Raw genomic sequence first — 17,348 nt, forward strand, 5'->3', positions numbered from 1 at the left:
CTGTGATGCGCACCAGGGCATTGCCTGCGGGTTGTTCTGTGTCACAAATTCCATTGAATGTTGGAAATCCCACCAGGGCTATAAGAACGCAGCGTTAAGAATGCCCAATGCTCGAGCCTTGGTCTGGGAGCTCATTACCAGGTTAGGTTCGGACAGTATCGATAAGGTCCCACCTCGGCAACTACCCTTTGACGTCATCACACGAGATGGGCCGTGTGCCTCTGGTTGTCCGCATCAACGCTTGGAGTCATGCAGCAATGAAGGGACATGCCATGTGCGGGAGCGACCATTAACTCATAGAGAGACAGAACCATGCTGAGTGCGACAGCTCCTTGGGGTTATGGCCGAGCCTGCCGGTACAAGGCCAGCCTCATGGAGGAGGGGTCGGGGGCAACAAGAGGGGGCGGGGCAAGAAGCCGGTGTACGTGCACCTTGGTTGCCTTGGCTGCTCTGGTTTCTCCATCTGGGGGGCGATGATCGATCTCGAGCAGATCCAGTCATCACAACTACTGCGTGATACATGGCGCCCCGCCTCTGTGATGGGAAAACCATGAGCGGTCACAGGGCTTTTGCGGGCTTATCTGTTGTCTGAGACGAGTCTTGGTGATTGGGCAGCGAGGCTAACCCGTGGACTGACCTCACAAGAGAAACCTTTGCTCTTACTCCGATGCTGCCGCCGTAGCCAGCCCTACCGTCTGTGCAGGTGGCTTAGCTCCTCAGTCAGAGCCCGGCCAAGGCGCTGCAGCGGTACCACCGCGTCGCTCCCCCGGGATCGAGCTTTCTGCAACCCATCCGCCCATGTGGAATTCGTGTACAGACAGACCGACCCACTCGAGCCACTGACTGACAGAGGCACATCAAGGCCGTGTGGGCTCTGATCTGGTTTCTGCAAAGTGGTTGCATATATGCCATGCAGCAAGCCCCCCTTGTCTCTGATACGACAGGCCCTCAGGCAAAGGAGCAGACTGATGGTGTGGAACTCTGCCCGGGACTCTGCTTGGCTTCCATGTTTCCAAAAAAGCAAATGCCGGAACACATCATCCAGAGGGGCATGCTGAAGGGGGAGGAAGAGGGGGATCTTGTGCTCCAGCAATCCAAACACCTGGCTGCCGCTTCCTCTGCCTCTCCCCTCTTGTTTACGTCCTGCGGATCAAGGCGGGAGGACTTGATCGGTCCGACACGCCCGCGAGGCCAGGAACAGAGACCGCCCCAAGAATAGTGGGCCAGTGCCATCAGCAAGCACCCCAGGGTGGATTTGTCTCCGAGGTGGGGCCTAGACCTGAGCATGGGGTCGGTCTTACACTGCAGCGGCAAGCACAACACCTCTCAGCCTCTGTCCGACAGCCAGTCTGTCAGTCTGGGTGGTGTCTGCGTGTCTGCGTGTGATGCCCATCCAGCTGTGCAGGCGCAGGCGCTAGACCTCATACTGTGAGGTGCATGCCGTGGCCACAGGTTCTACATGATTCTGTTGATGTCGTCAGCTGTGCCTCCTTCCCATCGCACCCGCACCCGTGGGCTCTCCCCCAGTGCAGTGCAGTGCAGTGCAGTGCAGTGCAGTGTTGTGTTGTTGTATTGCACTTGGTGCGGATCCGTTCGGCCACTATACTGCATACGTACCGTGCTGCAGTACAACAACAACAAGCACGGCAGTCTAAGAACAGGTGCGTCTAGTTCTCTTCTTTTTTGCCCGCGTTGCCCTGTCTGGCCTCGCCGGCTTCGTTCGCATTGTCCGCTTCGCCCCGGCCCAACCGCTCGTCGCTGTCTCGTGGCCCAGCAGGTGTCATCCTTACAGGGCAACAGCACTAAGAGACAATCGGCCTTGTTCAACCACATGGGCAACAAACAGTCACTTGGGTCCATCATCTAATGCTAGCCTCGTCTAGTGCTAGCCAACGTTTCCCCTGCAAACCACCGGCCAGATCCTGGGACAGCTGCCGAGTTTTGTGACTGGGACGGGGGGACTCGACCGTCGGTTGAGTCCGTCATCCTGCCAACCGGCCGCCCAGCCATCCTAATTTTACACCCAACAGCGACTCCAACAACACCCCCCCCCCCCCCCCTCGCCGCCCTCCAACACCAACAACACCACCTGTTCTCCCGAGCTGACCTCATCCGGCCTTTTGAGCCCATCTTCTCTCCTCTTGGCCTGGCTCTTCCGTCTTCCCATCCCGAGTCATTTCCCCACATCATCTCATACATATCCGCAGCCTTCCCTACAGCACCTGTTCGAAACCCCCTCTCAGCCCCGACTCCTCTCTTTGCTTCGTCACCTCCTCACCCCGTGTGCGCGCATCTGGCCCCAAGATGCCTGACACGGTCTACCGCGAGTCCCGCAGCTACGTGCGGGAGCGCGACGACCCGGAATCCGACGACGATCGCTACAGAGGTGCACCCACCGTCCGCCGCTACAAGGTCACTCAGACCCAGCGTGCGCCGCCTCCTCCCCCGCCTCCGCCCGTCGAGCATGTAGAACGGATCGAGCGCACCGAACGTGTTGTCGAGAACGACTTCATCGAGGATGATCGTCGTTCCAGGTTCTCCACGCATTCTCACCATCTGCACCCCGGGCGCTCATCCGGCGACTTGGTCGAGGTCGATACCACACGACGAGTGGACAGGACCTATCTGCCCGAGAGGCCGAGATCCGCCTTCGACCCGCCCGCCCAGAGGAGCACCCATGTCGTGGAGAAGGTCACGGAAAGGGAGCGAGGCAGATCGCCAACCCCCGAATTTTACGACATAAGCAAGAGGAGTGTTGTCCACGACGACGGTCGCAGTGCTGTTTACGAAAGGACCAGGGAGGTCGAGCGCGAAGACCCGTGGCCCGCAGACCGCCAACGAACCACTGTCGAGACGAAACGCGTAGTTGAACGTGACGACGACCGCTGGTATGATGACCGGGACCGACAACGAACAACGGTCGAGAAAAAGGTTGTTGAGCGAGAGGGTGACCACTGGTGGGACGAGCGTGAACGTCCCAGGGGCGGCGAACTCGTCTACGAGAAGACAAAGGAGGTCGAGAGAGACCGCGGCCCGACCTCTCCGCGCGACTGGGACCGGCATTCACACTCTCCGTGGGACCGTGACAACGTCGATGTCCGGGTCGAGAGACGTGTTGAGAAGCGTGACGATGGTGTAGATGTCACCATGCAGCGCCGCGTGGAAGAGCGTCGCGACGAGACACCCTACGGCGAAGTGGAGCGGTACCGCAAGGAGACCGAGTACTACGAGCCGGCACCCCCAGACCCCGCCCCCATCATCATCCGCCAGCGCGCTCCGGAGCAGAGGATCATCGTGCAGGAAGCCCCCGAGCCAGCGCCCATCATGATTCCGTACAGGCAGCAACAGAACACAGTGGTCGCGCGGCGGGAAGAGCCCCGCGAGGATGAGTACTACTACCGGCGCAGGGAGGTAGACAGGTATGGCGACCGTCGTGATGATTACGCTGTCGCTGAATATCGCCGTTCGCACTCGAGGGACCGCTATTCTGACGGATATAGATCTGACGATGATGACGTCTACGTCAGGAGGACAATTATTCGGCGTCAACGGAGCAAGTCGCCAGAGCATCACCACAAGCTGCATCTGGCGGAGGGTGCGGTGGCCGGCGCTGGTCTGGCCGCTCTTGCGGCCTCTCGGCGCAATGGTGATGGTGACCCTCAGGGAGGTCGGGGACGCAAGGTTCTTGCTGGAGCTGCCCTGGGTGCCCTGGGCACCGAAGTATTCAAACGCGCGCGCTCTGCTTACAATGACCGATATGGTGATGATGAAGATCGCTACCGGGACGACTACAGGCGCGGGCGGTCACGGTCACGCGGGGGTGACTACCGTGACTACCGTGACTATCGTGAGTACCGGGGCCGTGATGACGACTATGAAGAAGAGCATGATAGGCACCACAAGATCAAGACCGGGCTCGGGCTCGCGGCTGCGGCCCTGGCTGTGGCTGGAGCAGCTAAGTACTACCAATCCCAGAAGATCGAGAAGGAGGAACTGCGCCGTGGACGTAGCCTGCACCGCTACGACAGCGACTCGGGTGACAGTTACATCAGCCGCTCCCGCAGCAGAGGACCCGGAGGGCGGTCCCCATCTCGTGGCTCAGGCGTCGCCAAAGCCGCGGCTGGAACCGCCGCCGTCGCCGGTCTAGTTCAGCACTTCCGAAGCAAATCCCGCGCCCGCCAAGAGGGTGGATCCAAGTCGCGCTCACGGTCGCGGCTCCGGACCGGCGCTGAGATCGTTGCCGCTGGGCTAGCGGGCGCAGCGGGCAAGAAGCTGTATGACCGTTCCAAGGACAAGAAGGAGGAGCGTGAGAGGGAACTCTCGGACGAGGAACATGAACGCGAATACCGGGAGCGGGAGCGGTCCAGATCTCGGAGGGATAGGTCTAGATCGCGATCCCGCTCCAGGTCGCGTAGCAGGTCGCGCTCTAGACCCCCCAACCCGACCTCTGCCGCAGCCGCTGATCCTGAGCTAGGTTTGGTTGAGTATGGCGGCCACCCCCTGTACTCCGACCGAGACGGGGACCATCGGCCACGAGCGGCCGAACCGGGTTACGAGTCGGCGGAGGACAGGAGGAGACGGAGGAGGGAGCGGCTGGCCAGGCAGAGGTCGCAGTCGAGGGGTCTGGACTCAGAAGATGATGGAGTGTATGATGAGAAGGAGAAGAAAGAAAAGAGGGCTAGGAGTAGAAGTCGCTTCAGGGACATGGCTGCTGGTGCTGCCGCAGCGGGCGCTGCAGCGATCGGGTTGAAGAAGTATGGGGATGCTAAGAAGGACAAGGAGAGGGCTGAGTCGAGGGAACGGAGCAGAGAACGGTCTCGAGAAAGGTCGAGAGACCGGGAAGACAGAGAACGGGACAGGGAGGCCAGGGCGAGGGATCGTGCTGAGAGGGACCGGGATCGTAGGGACAGGGAGAGAGATCGCAGAAGTGAGTGACACCGAGCCCAGCCCACTCACCACACAGCATCTGGCCTTTGACGGGCTCTGATTTCTAACTACTTTCATTAGGTTACGAGGATTCCGTCGCGGACGGACATCATGACGCCTACGACTCGCAGCGGCCTCCGTCTCCACCACACGCATCCGGCGGCTACTTCGATCCTCGCCCACCAGGTCCCGCCCCTGGCACCGATACATACCAACAGGGCTTCACACAACATCCTAATATGGCCTCTACGAACCTTCACGACACTTATACGCCGTACAACCCTCAAGAGTATCACCCTTTCCCACCGCCACCACCAGGACCGCCGCCAAATTCTGCGTCGACTCCGACTGGAATGCCACCGCCGCCAACAGGGGGATACCGGCGAAACGACCCCGATCAAGTGAGTAGCGAAATATCTGATTCTTCTGTCAACGCCAATGTCAATGTAAAGGATGGGGACCACGGCCACAACCGTGAACGCGGGCGACCCAACATTCGCCGCGAAGCTGAGGGTGCGTCTGGTCTCGGTAATATTCCTCCTCAAAACACAACAACACATCAAGCACAGGCACCACAGCCTTCTGGGCCTAGCCAGCAACCACCTTCGTCGGACACCAGGAAGGATGGACAAGGACCTACGCCTTTGGCCTAAGCGGGCTCTACGTTTTTGAAATTGATGTTTTCTTTGCCATGGGAGCCAATCTGGCCAACATGGGATGTCGATCCGCGTGGGAACTAACAACTGTCATTTCTCCTACGCAGATGGTATAAGCCAACCCCTGAAACGCTCTCCGTCCCGCGACAGAACGCCATCAGCAGCATCCTCTGCCTTGTCGAAACCTGGACAACGTGCGCCCTCGAGATCGCCATCTCCGCCCAGGACACCGTCTCACGTCCAGTGGGTTCCACTATCACCACAATCCTCTCAGACACTCCTCCGTCACCGAGCCACCAAGTCACGCGAGAATGTAGACGACGAGAACGCTGCAGCAGCCGATAACGATAGCGCCATTGTGCCGGCTCGCCGGCGCTTCCGCAAGCGGCGGCGCAACTCAGACCCCAGCGCCAACCGTCCCGTGGTCGGGAGGCATCGAAACGAGCTTCCAGAGTCCGACCGGTCGGAATCTGGGAGCGAGGAAGAGATCGAGGTCCTGCCTGATCGCTTCGATGGGACGGGCCGGCCGATCGACCCCAACGCTCCGTCCAGCTCCCGGAGCGCACGGGTGAGAGGCGGGTGGACGGAGCGGCGGGGTGACTTCGAGTATCGGTCCCCGCGGCCGGGAGGCACGCAGGCGAGGGGCATGTGGAGTGTCGGCGGGACGGACCCAGACCAGGTCGAGAGGATGATGCAGGACGTCACGGGGATCATCGGCGATGGCCCGCCAAAGGGCGTCAGCGGCTGGATCGGACTGGCCGGGCGGTTGCTGGGGAGTGGTATTCTCGGGGCTCACGGTCTCCCTGGCCCACATGACGACGAGTATGATAATGGTGAGCAAGACAACGGCGGCGGCCGTCGGGGTGGTGGTGGAAGGAGCAGGGACGTCGACAAGGTTGGGTATGGCGGCAGTGGAAGCGAGATCAGCCGCGACGAGAGGGGCAAGGGGAGGCGGAGGGTGAACGACCATGATGACACGGACGATGTTGACGAGGACGACGGGATGAGGAGGAGGAGGCGACGGAAGAGGCGGGAGGTGGAATGACCACCTGCTCGCCTCTGTCTGCCTTGGTGATGATTTGACGACCCATTTTGACGCATCTTTGTTCTTGACCTGCATTGTCATTCTGTTTCTCACGATTCGGGCGGCTTCTTTACTTCTTTCGGATATCCATCATGTCATTGAGTTGGGCCGTCCAATCCAAGTCATGATAGCGGGAGACGATAATTATATTACGCACTAGATGTCATAACGATCACCAAAATGGAGGACAGGAGGAAAGGGAGGATGGCCCAGGCTATGTATCGTTGACTGTGGTGGTTTGATATGGTAACGATGGTTCACGACTTATGAACAACAAGACCTTGAGATTTACATCATCAACGACAGCTATGTTCTAATATGGGCTGCTGCTTCATGAGAATATTGCATGTTTCCAACCACTCCAATGTAACCCTGCTTGAGTGACGTTTGCGTGTGTGTTTGACAAGTAAGGCAGCTCTCTCCTCCGCCGAAGCGGACCGTCTACGAAATTTGAGTGTATCATCCCTCTCTTCCCGGGCGAGAGTAACAAAGGGAAAATGAGTGCGCACTGTTAAAGCTATCCGAGATTCTGAACACGGAATTACACAATGCATGATAATTGGGTGGCACCACAACAGGCTCATTACAGTCTGGCCCATGATCAAACGCGGTTTAATTATGTGAAAGCATCGCATATTGGTTTTGTCTATCTGAGGGTAAAGCAACGGAAACTGTCTAAAGTCCCCATCCCCCCCCCCCTCGGGAGGCCAAAAAAAAGGAAGAAAGAAAGAAATGGTGGCTTGACCATGGCTCAATTTCAACTTGATAACGTTTGGCAAGTCAATGTCTGAGTGTTGCCTGATGTACATGATCCCACGGTGAGAAATTAGCAGCATTCTGCTTCTCGAGCCTTTCGACTTTTGATTCCAGATCTTCGATCATGGCCTCCAACTGCTTTCTTGAGAGTTTTGCGAATAGGCGGTCAGAGCTTCCAGTGCCATCCGCCTCATTTGCTGTGGCTTGTTCAGGTCGACTGTGTACGTCCTTCGGCTGCGCCTCGTTCGCAGTTTGGAAATCTGTCTGCTGCTGATTTTGTCTGCTCAAACCAGTTGTCTTTTGCCGTTTCGCTGGGCCCGGATCCTCAGGCGAGAGAACTGCCGCGTGTTTCGCGGCGCCCGCCCTGCCGGGGCTCCATAAGCGATTGTAATAGCACCAGAAAGCCGCATCGTAGTTGTAGGATTTCTTGTGAAGTTTTCCTGTGATATAGGGTTTGCAAAAGTCGAAGTTGAAGTGGGCGTTTTTCCCAAGATTCACCAGTTCTGTGGCCATCTTGTTGCCCCAGTCCGTGAAAGCCCTCTTCTCACCAAGCTTTTGACCATTCTCACGCTCTGCCCACGTGCTTGCTGTGTTTCCACCAAACATGCACCACGTCGCGATGATGAAGACCACATCCGTACCTGCCTTCCCTTTAGTGTGTGTCATGATGGCCGCATCCTTGTCCGCCTTCTCATCGGTGAGCATTGTTCAAACCATCTGGCATCTCTGGTCCACAATGTACGGACAGTGTACAATGCTCTTGGCGATTTCATTTTCGGGGTCGTTAAGTATACGTCCCGCCATCGCTATGCCTTGGATCCGCGCGTCAAGATCAGTGGCAGGGTTTGCTTCATATTCGCGGCATCCAGCGCCTGCCTCCCTTTTTGACCTCTCTTGTGCAGCCGATGCTTTGCTCTTTGGGTCAGTATTCAGGGTCTGCCTTCCACTTGTTGTGCTTCTGTTATCCATTTTGCTCCTGTCGTCGGGCTTGGACGTCTCCATGTCGCCGTGAAGCCTAGAATGTCTGAAAGTCCTTGACGTTGAAGCCCACAATTTCTGGGCTCACTTGAAGTGCTTGTGTTGTCAAGTTGTATCAGATGAACCGTTGCAGAGGGTTGGCAAAAATCAGGTTGCGTTTAGCTGGCAGCGAGATTGTGTCGAGGTCTACAGTCAATAAGGTTGACATGGCTCTTCCATCGCTGGATTTGTTGCTACTGGTCCATGTTCTGACCAATCCAAGTTTGTGAGTAAGTCTGTGCTGATCTCAAAAAGTCCGAAACTTTGAATGCTTGGAGTTCAAAAGGTCTGGAGATCTGAAGGTCGAAAGGTGTTGCGGTTTTGTATCCTCCGGTGCTTCTTCCATCCAGGTGTGTGCTGTCTCGAGGCTCAACTTTTTTTTTAACGTGGCTCTTTCAATAACTCGATTCTTTTTCTGCTGATACATGTCCCAGCCCAAAGGAAATTTAGGGGACCCGTTGCGTTGGACTAAAAGGTTGAAAGGTGTTGCGAGTTTGTGCCCGCAGGTCTGCTAACGGCGCTTCTTCTTGTGCCTTCCCGACTTACCGGCACTGTGTTTTCTCTGTCAAGCCGACAGCAGAAAAAAAAGTTGGAATGCTGAATTGATATCGAAAAGCTGTAAATAACTTTTGCAGTATTTTGTCCAGTAGGGCTGGTTAGTAGCGCTCCTGCTAGTTGTGTGCCTTTCTCAATTCGTAGGCACTCTTGGCTACCATGTTCCTCGCCAAGGTCACCAAAGTCAGTGGGAAGGAAAGGGAATTGTGTTCCATCTATGACATGTCTTTTACTCAAAATACGTCTTATGTCTCCATGTGTCTCGTGCCCATGGTTTGTACCGTCAAACCTTGACCTGTCGCTGTTCTCCTAGTCTAGAGAGAATGCAGAAGAAAACTGACTTTAAATCCTAGCAGGGGGATTCCTAGCTTTGATGTCTGCCTGCTCTCAACAAATTGCCACACTCTCTCTTATTCAATCAGACAAGTACACTGCAACTGTTTGCTTCGTGATATAAGTCCATGTTCCATTGTCAGCATTACTGGTGGTGGTAAGAAGTTAGCTTATGTAAGCAGTCTGGTGCATGTTGGCTACTCTACATTCACGAATTCTCCAGCCTAGCAATGGATGTGGGGGATGGGGGTTTGAGTCTTGGGAGCATGATGAGTCTGTAGATATATGGTTCCAGTATCTCGCTTTTTATAAAGCACTGATACTTGTGAATTCCACCTTGAGACCATCCCGCATGAGACACGGAAGCGATGGCAGATGCAGATTGCAATTTTCTGGGAATGAGCTGGCTACTACAAAGTCAGCTGGGAAAGCAATTTTCATGAAAATCTCCTAACAGAAAAGCTCATATGAGAAAAAATGATATTAGATGTCAGATGAAAGATGAAAGATGGTGATAAAGGTGGCATTCCTATTTGAAGATATTACATTTTGTGCAGTGAGGCCAATGGGACAAGCAGATCCTGACGTTCTAATGTGATCTCCCACATGAGTGGTTTGCATTTATTCATGCAGCTCTGCCTTAGATGTCTTGTTCTACTTTTAGAGATTCTCCAAATTCTGGTTGCCTGGATTGGATATTGTGCAGAATTTGAACCATTTATAAATGCTAACTTCCTCAAACTAGAGTCCATTCTAGCCATCACAAGAGATAATTATGTTCAAAACCTACTATTATCAACATTATATATTTTTCTAACGCTGGGTATTCAAGTGTTTATTATTTTATAAAGGGATTAAATGTAGTTATATTACTTAAGAAGCATATATAGATAGATAAAAAACGAGACCACATACTAAGAAATTATTCAAAGTTAATATACAGCCTTTAATTAAGTATAGAATAGGTTTGAGGAGTGAAAGGCCTGCAAATCGACAGGTCTGGCTGTGGCAGAGGACTGTCGCTGGCATGAGCACGAACACCACCAACCCAGCTGGACGATATAACACTACTCGGAGGTACTCAATAGCAGGAAAACACTCTTGTTTCCCCCCATTGGTTTGGTTCGGGATGAGAAACCATGGTAAAGACTGACACACCAGCAAAGCACTTTGTGGTGGTCAGCTGTCCCAATCACGGAATGCAACATCGTTCATTACAGACCCACCAGATCTCATTGCTTGACACAGGCACATCGACTCTCCTTCACAGACCTAGCATCTCAGACGTAAAAAAACAAGGAATTGTGCCTGTATGGCAAGAATGTGTATAGTCGACAAAAATGCTGTCAGCCTTGCTGACTACATATGTCCCTTCGTCACGTAGCCTCTCCGAATGTCAATGATCTACAAATATCTTTTAGGCCAGCAAGTCATGAATAAAAGATCTGAGAAGTTATGCCTTCATGGGCGAAAACTCCATTCACAGCAACAGAAAGCGATTTCAAAAGCGTCGCCGAATTTGAGCCCAAGATTCAATACCGTGTGTTTCACAAGGCATGCCAGGGAAAGACTGGTATTCTCATGCTTTCGTGTGATATATTCTTAGCATCAACCAAGGCTGGATTTACACAGCACCATGGAATTTCGTGTTTAGCAACATCACACTTTGGAAATGATGCTTGAGTCGTCTGTCAGGGCTTGATTGGGCCAGTCCGTGCTGAGCGAGAGCGAAGGCACGTGGTAATTGTTGGCTCTTCCCACCGCCTATCCAGCGCGGCTGCACCTCGCATGAGCCTCGACATAGGGGCAACGCGGAGCTATGATTGGCCGTTAGTCCTGATGGGCGCGCGAGCGGTCGTGGCTGGGCGGTGGGTCATGGCACGAATGAGCCTTCGTCAGCTCATCAACAGTGCCGACTTGGCAACGGAGCCCACCCGGCGCGACTGCCCTAGCCTCTGGTGATGGATTGATTGCTGGCTACACCTGGCGGTTTTGAGTGGGCGGAGCCTCACTATGCGGCTCGCCGCAGCGTTACACGATGATGTGTTTAAGCGTTTATCACTGTATGAAGGGACTGGATGCATATTGCTTAAGAAGCATGTGTGTACAGATTAAAAACGAGACCACTTACACGATGACGAGGGGCTTCGTAGGCACCCCTGAAGATGAGAGTCCAGAGCGGCCAGGCGCTGGCGACAGTAGCAGCGATAGGGTCAGAACAAACTCGATCCTTTACTCTCGGTTCTTGATTCTGACAAGAGGGGGGTTCCTCTTGGCTTGCATGAGCAATTTGTTCAATTCCGGGTCCGACGTAGGCAATCTGGGGAAGCATCTAATCCAGGCACATGGCCCGGACAACGGCGTGAACACCAGTTGGGCCTGGATGAGCCAGTTCGTCCGAGCCAAGGGCACGCATGATAGTGACAGACTAGACAGAGCACCGGATAGTTCCATGTAGAGCGCACCTCGATGCAATGTTTTATCTTCAAAACGTTTCGATCTTCGCTGCAGAGAAGATCATGTCTTGGAAAGCTCTTAGTTCGATCTGACAATAGAAGCCAGAAGGGAGCGCAGGATGAATACCCGCGGTTTGTGAGCGGGCTGGGATGGGCCAGACCGATCGTCGCCAGGGTGCCGGGTCAGGGGTGGACGGCGGAACGGACTCGAGGTACGGATGAGGCCTGAACGGGCCCGCCAGCTCGAAACACACGTGCAGGGACGGCCTGCGTCGCCTGCACGGACTGGGTGGTTTATTAGCTGACGAGGGCTGCGAGGTTGTGAGTCGGGCATTCACGGCGGCATGGTGGCCACCAGGCCACATCCCGTTCCGTTGTCCATGCGACAATCAACTGCCGGGCAGTTTGCTCAACAGGAACATGCCATACAGGGAAGGTCAAGCCGTCCCTGGGACGCGATAGCTGACTGTGCCTGCCGTCAGCCTGTCAGAAGCTGCACCCCGCGACTTCCACCCTGGGTAGGTAGGCAGACTACAAATGTCCTGCAGGTGTCATTATAGCCCAACACGTTTGCACGTGTGATGAGGACTGGAGGCCCCTGGGCTCTGTCATCGGGTACCCAGGTACCTTTGTGGTATAGTAAGCCGTGAGGCTCTGGCTGGGGGTGGGAACTGCAAGCCTGGTAGTGGCTCAGGAAGCTGCTAGGGCCAGATTTCTCCCAAGTGCTTTCCTAACAACTCTGACCGTCACTTTTGGTTCTCACTGATAGTGAGCGACTCGCGGTGTCAGATCTTCCATCACGCAAGCCCGATCCCGGGATCGCGAATCCACATCTGGCCAGTGCTAGTGGACAACGGAATCGGATTTCTCAGCGTTCGGACACGGGGGGGATTCTGCTCTCGCATGCATGTGCAACGCACATCTAGTCCACCCAGGCACTTGCGTGCATGTGGAATAGGCCGAGCGGCCCTGCGAAGCTAAACTCCGACTGCCAACCCCTCCTCCCCCTGTGGTGGGCGTCCGCCTCGACGCCAGGGCCAATCCGTGCTAGTGCTCGCGAGGAACAAAGCAACAGGCCGGCTTCCGGGCGACGGCGGAAGCCTCGACGAAGATTCGATGATGGAAGACTAGAGCTTATTTGCTTCAGCCTGGCTCCTCCCGGCGCGTGGTTTGTCAGCTACCGTGAACGGTGAACAGTGGACCATGGACCCAAGTATTAGACAGCTAATAAGTCTAACTATGCACCAAGCGGCTTTCTGCACGGTCGTATCCGTCCACAAGCGGAACCTGGGAACATCATGATTCATACAGTCTGCCCGCCGGACATGGCCAGGGAATAGTAGGCTCTGGGATCGCGACGCGCGCCTCCGTCCTCCCATCCCCGAGCCCCCTTCCCACCCACATCAAAGCCGTTGACATATCTCGGCCGCGCTGGGGAGCCCAGCACAACCAGAGTCAGCGCATTGACCGGGGCCTATCGAGGTCCCAGAGAAGCTGTTCAATGCAGCCTGTCCGTTGGCCTGTGCCGAGAGACCCGGCGGCCCTAGCAGGGGTCGTGCCTTCTAGCCTCAGTCGTTGGTAGCCTTTTTGGTGGTGGTCGATTATCACGCAAGAGCGACTTCCAAGGTTTTTCGAGGAGGAGGAACACCTGTGGCTGCACCAACCCCCGGGCATTGCGGCCGAGTACTGAGTGCCTGTGTAACTTTTCAGGTTAGCTGCAACCCGTGTCTGCTGTATCAGGGCACCTCGGCGGTACATCTTCCTTTGAGGACAGTCCATGCAAGGCCCAGTCTCTCGGTGGAACCGCCTTGTCGCTCAGGGTCCCGGCATCGAGCTTTTATCTCTGCACGCACACAGCAATTCTCGAGTGCGACGGAAACGACAGGACGACACACGCGCTGGTCCACCAGCGTTCATGGCCTCGGCCTCCACAGTCCCTCCATTCCGGCCCTCCTTTTTCGAACTCTATTCCACATTGTGATCGGGGCTCCGCTGCTCTCACGCTTCTCCTCCTTCTTCCCCCTCTGCCCTGCCCTTGCCCTGCCCTGCCTGGAGCTGGAAGGAGGCCCCTCCTCGTCTTTGTCCTGGGATCCTCAAACTTGACTCAAGACGCGAGCGAGACACGGCCAGGCAAAGTGCAGTACGCCATCGATCTGACCTCCCAATCTCCCCAGCACTCTCCGTAATCTCCACCGCCTCTCCCAGCCCGCCAGCCCATCCATACCATCCATCGCCGTCTTGGTCCCCTGGTCCCTCTGGAGCCCCTGCCCTTCCCTGGCAATCTCGACCCCCGGCCGCCCTATGATTCATCAGCCCGTCCTCCCGCTAAGTACGACCTGACGCGGCAGAGATCCAGCATTTTCCGATATCAGATCTCCTACATGTAATATCTTTTGTCAAGCTCCGTCACCCTTTCCACCATGGGGAGCTGAGCAACAACAATATCTAGTGCTTCTACTCGCACCTTGGATTCCCGCCCTCGTAAATAAGACATTCTTCGGCCTGTCTTGTCTCGTTCATACTCACATTCAGCTACCGTCTGGGCATCGCGCCTGCGAACGAGCTGTGGATTTCAAAGACTAATCAAAGAGGACCCCGGTCTGCCAGCATCTGACGGGATATAACAACACCATACCGGCCTTGCCTCGCGAGAATCCTGGAATCAACTGAATCGAACACGCACAGAAAGGAAGTGTCAGTTCCACAGACATTCAAAATGACGGGCCCTGTACACAACAGCGCCGTGTTCATCATGGGACACGAGCAACATGCCCCTGTTGTTCCTCCTCTCTCACCTCCGTCCCCCGTCACACCCAGCAACGGCCCCGACCTGTGCATGCCGATCGAAGAGCTTAGTCTGGATAACGATGTCGTCGTTGCTGGCCCGTCCTCGCCTCCTCTCCCGGAAACACCGTCCACCCCGAGAACCCCCGAGTTCGACGATCAATCCTCCTCCTCAGAGCTTTTCGATGACAGGCTCGCCAGTGCAATTCACGTGCTGAACACCGAAGCTACCTCTCTCGCCTCCCTCACTCACCTCTATTCCAGTGATCCTGTGGCCCGGGTCGCATTCAATTCTGCAGTCGACATCATCACTTCCCGGCAGAGAGGGGCGTCACGTGGCAAGCTCGTGATCATCGGCGTCGGCAAATCCGGCCACATCGCGCGCAAACTCGTCGCAACATTCAACTCCCTCTCCATTCACGCCTCCTTCCTGCATCCTACCGAGGCTCTCCATGGCGACCTCGGCCACATCGGCGCCGACGACACCCTCATGCTCATCACCTTCTCCGGCAAGACGCCCGAGCTCAGCCTGCTCATGCCGCACCTGGACGCACGGCTACCCCTGGTCGTCTTGACTGGAAAGACTCTTGATGCTCCGGTGGTGCTCGAGAGAGAGAAGCAGGCCTCCGGGGCAACAGTCCTGCTGCCCGCGCCGATTCATGAGAGCGAGACCGTGAGCTTCGGCGTCTCCGCTCCCACCACCAGCACCACCATGGCGCTGGCTGTTGGCGACGCGCTGGCTCTCACGTGCGCCCGGGAGCTCAATCCCATGGCTGGCGGTGTGGCCGCCATATTCGGTAGCAATCACCCCGGCGGCGCTATTGGCGCGACGTACAAGAAGCCCCAGACCGTCAGGGACGTTATGGTCCCCTTGGCAGACATCACTTGCCTGTCAGGGTCACAAGTCCAGGTGGGCGGGGACGTCCTGAAGGCGGCCTACGTTTGCAAGACCGGCTGGCTGCGCGTGGGCGAGGACGCCGTCGTCAGCCCCTGCAGGATACGCCGGATGAGCTCTGCGGAGCTGGCCATGAGCGTCGCGCAGATGCCGTGGCTGGCCGTCCCGCGGGCGGCCTTCATTTCACTCGGCGCGGCGACGCAGCTCAAGGACGCTGGAGAGTGGCTTCGCGCGAACATGCAGAAGCCGCGCGACTTGATTGAGGACGAGGATGTCTGCAACCCGGAGTCTATCGTCGCGGTGCTGGATGAGGGCGAAATCGTGGGTGTGATGGAGGCGTCTGCTGTTCTGGAAGCGGCCCTCTGAACACCTACTGTGAACGAAGTAATGAGGACTTTTTGAAGGACATGGTTTCTGGTTACTGGCGGGTAAGGCGGCATTGGCATGAGCGTACATCACTCGCTCCTTCTATTTTCAAACGGGTTTACACGGGGCGGCATTCATTGAAAGGAACAAAATATGCAAGACTTGAGTTTGAGTCCGCGGGCTCTAGACCAGACTTCATTAGAATTGCGAGCGAACGCATGATCTTGTTTCTCCTTGGTGCGGGAGTTTATCTCCGGACAGAGACGGTTCGGCTGGGTTTCTCTGGGAAAATACCATAGCATGTACGCGTCCCGAAGCAGGACTGCGAAAGCCTCCATGTATTATTGATTAAGCAAGATCTCAACGACGGTTAGATTCGCGGATTGCAATATCTGCGCGGCTCGCTTACTCGGTTCCTCTCGAGAATTCGCTGGCTTCAGTCCGTGATTATGCAAATAGAAGACTCGCCGCCCTTCTTGGCTGATTCGCGTGACCAGTCGACGCAACGCAGCTTTGAGGCGATGACTACGAATTCATTTCACTTCATGCACGCACGGGTCGTGATAGACACTTGACACAATGTACGTACATCACAATAAGCTGTCCCTTGGCACTCTTCGGCTCAACAGGCTCATCCAATATCTCACAGACCGCGGTTCATTGATTACTGCAGATAAATTGATTACAAGTAAACTTCTCACAGACGGCAACTCGAGATCAATTTAGCAAGTCAGTAGCCTCACATAATGAAGTTCCCTAGGGAGGCCTTGGCCTATTTTTGCAAGCTTGGTCCAAGGGAACCATCAATAGAACCAAGACGGGGGTGAAACCACCTAGTCGGAGGACGGAGACCAAAATCTGTGTCACCTTGATACCAGCGAGTCTGGGTCATGCTCTTGGACTTTGACTTAGTTATCATACTGCGCTCTGTTCCTAGGATCCAGTGCCATAATATATTTCTCGAAGTCTTCACATGTTCGAGACATTCGTGACATCTGCTCGATTTCGGCTAGCTAATGATTCGGGCTGAGATCAGTCAGTACACTGCGGGAGTGTTTGATACATGGGAGCAAGGGGTTCGGCTATATCACACTAGTCCCTTGACAATTCCGTCGAGCGATGCAGATGTGAGCAACAAGGCAATTCTTCTCGGTGGACTCAGTTCAATCACATCTTCAGCAAAGTTTCTGTGGTTCATCCTTCCAAATTTAGGTGAATACGGCTCTTTGCCCGCTTCGCCCCGCCGCTTTGCTGATCGTTACCACTATGCACAGCACATTTCAAGCGACGGCACCAATCAACACTGAATTCTCAGCGAGAACCCAACAGAGAGATAGCAAATCTAATACCACGGTTTAACCAAAAAAAGGGCCCACAACCACGGTTTACGTTAGTGTTCAGCGTTACTGCAATCAAGTCTGTAGCCACGACTTCTGATCCTTCAAGAATGGTATAAACAAAGACAGCGCTGAAGCATAGCTTGTGCAGGAATAATGTGGACGTACCGCTACAGCGAGACC

The 17,348-nt window shown here is 55.3% G+C and overlaps 3 protein-coding genes across 3 annotated transcripts; 2 read left to right on the forward strand and 1 right to left on the reverse strand.

Moving 5' to 3' along the window:
• Positions 1-2,304: 2,304 nt before the first annotated feature.
• Positions 2,305-6,627, forward strand: INS49_012887 (uncharacterized protein; the record flags this gene model as incomplete). The annotated part of the gene is made up of 4 exons (XM_043173589.1): positions 2,305-3,419; positions 3,501-4,927; positions 5,008-5,327; positions 5,857-6,627. 4 exons carry the CDS (start codon positions 2,305-2,307, stop codon positions 6,625-6,627), a joined length of 3,633 nt encoding a protein of 1,210 aa, XP_043022886.1.
• Positions 6,628-7,446: 819 nt separating this feature from the next.
• On the reverse strand, positions 7,447-8,127 carry INS49_012888 (uncharacterized protein; the record flags this gene model as incomplete). The annotated part of the gene is made up of 1 exon (XM_043173590.1): positions 7,447-8,127. One exon carries the CDS (start codon positions 8,125-8,127, stop codon positions 7,447-7,449), a length of 681 nt encoding a protein of 226 aa, XP_043022887.1.
• Positions 8,128-14,499: 6,372 nt separating this feature from the next.
• On the forward strand, positions 14,500-15,828 carry INS49_012889 (uncharacterized protein; the record flags this gene model as incomplete). The annotated part of the gene is made up of 1 exon (XM_043173591.1): positions 14,500-15,828. One exon carries the CDS (start codon positions 14,500-14,502, stop codon positions 15,826-15,828), a length of 1,329 nt encoding a protein of 442 aa, XP_043022888.1.
• Positions 15,829-17,348: the final 1,520 nt, after the last annotated feature.

Source organism: Diaporthe citri (assembly GCF_014595645.1).
Source record: "Diaporthe citri strain NFHF-8-4 chromosome Unknown scaffold_6, whole genome shotgun sequence".
Lineage (NCBI taxonomy): Eukaryota > Fungi > Ascomycota > Sordariomycetes > Diaporthales > Diaporthaceae > Diaporthe > Diaporthe citri.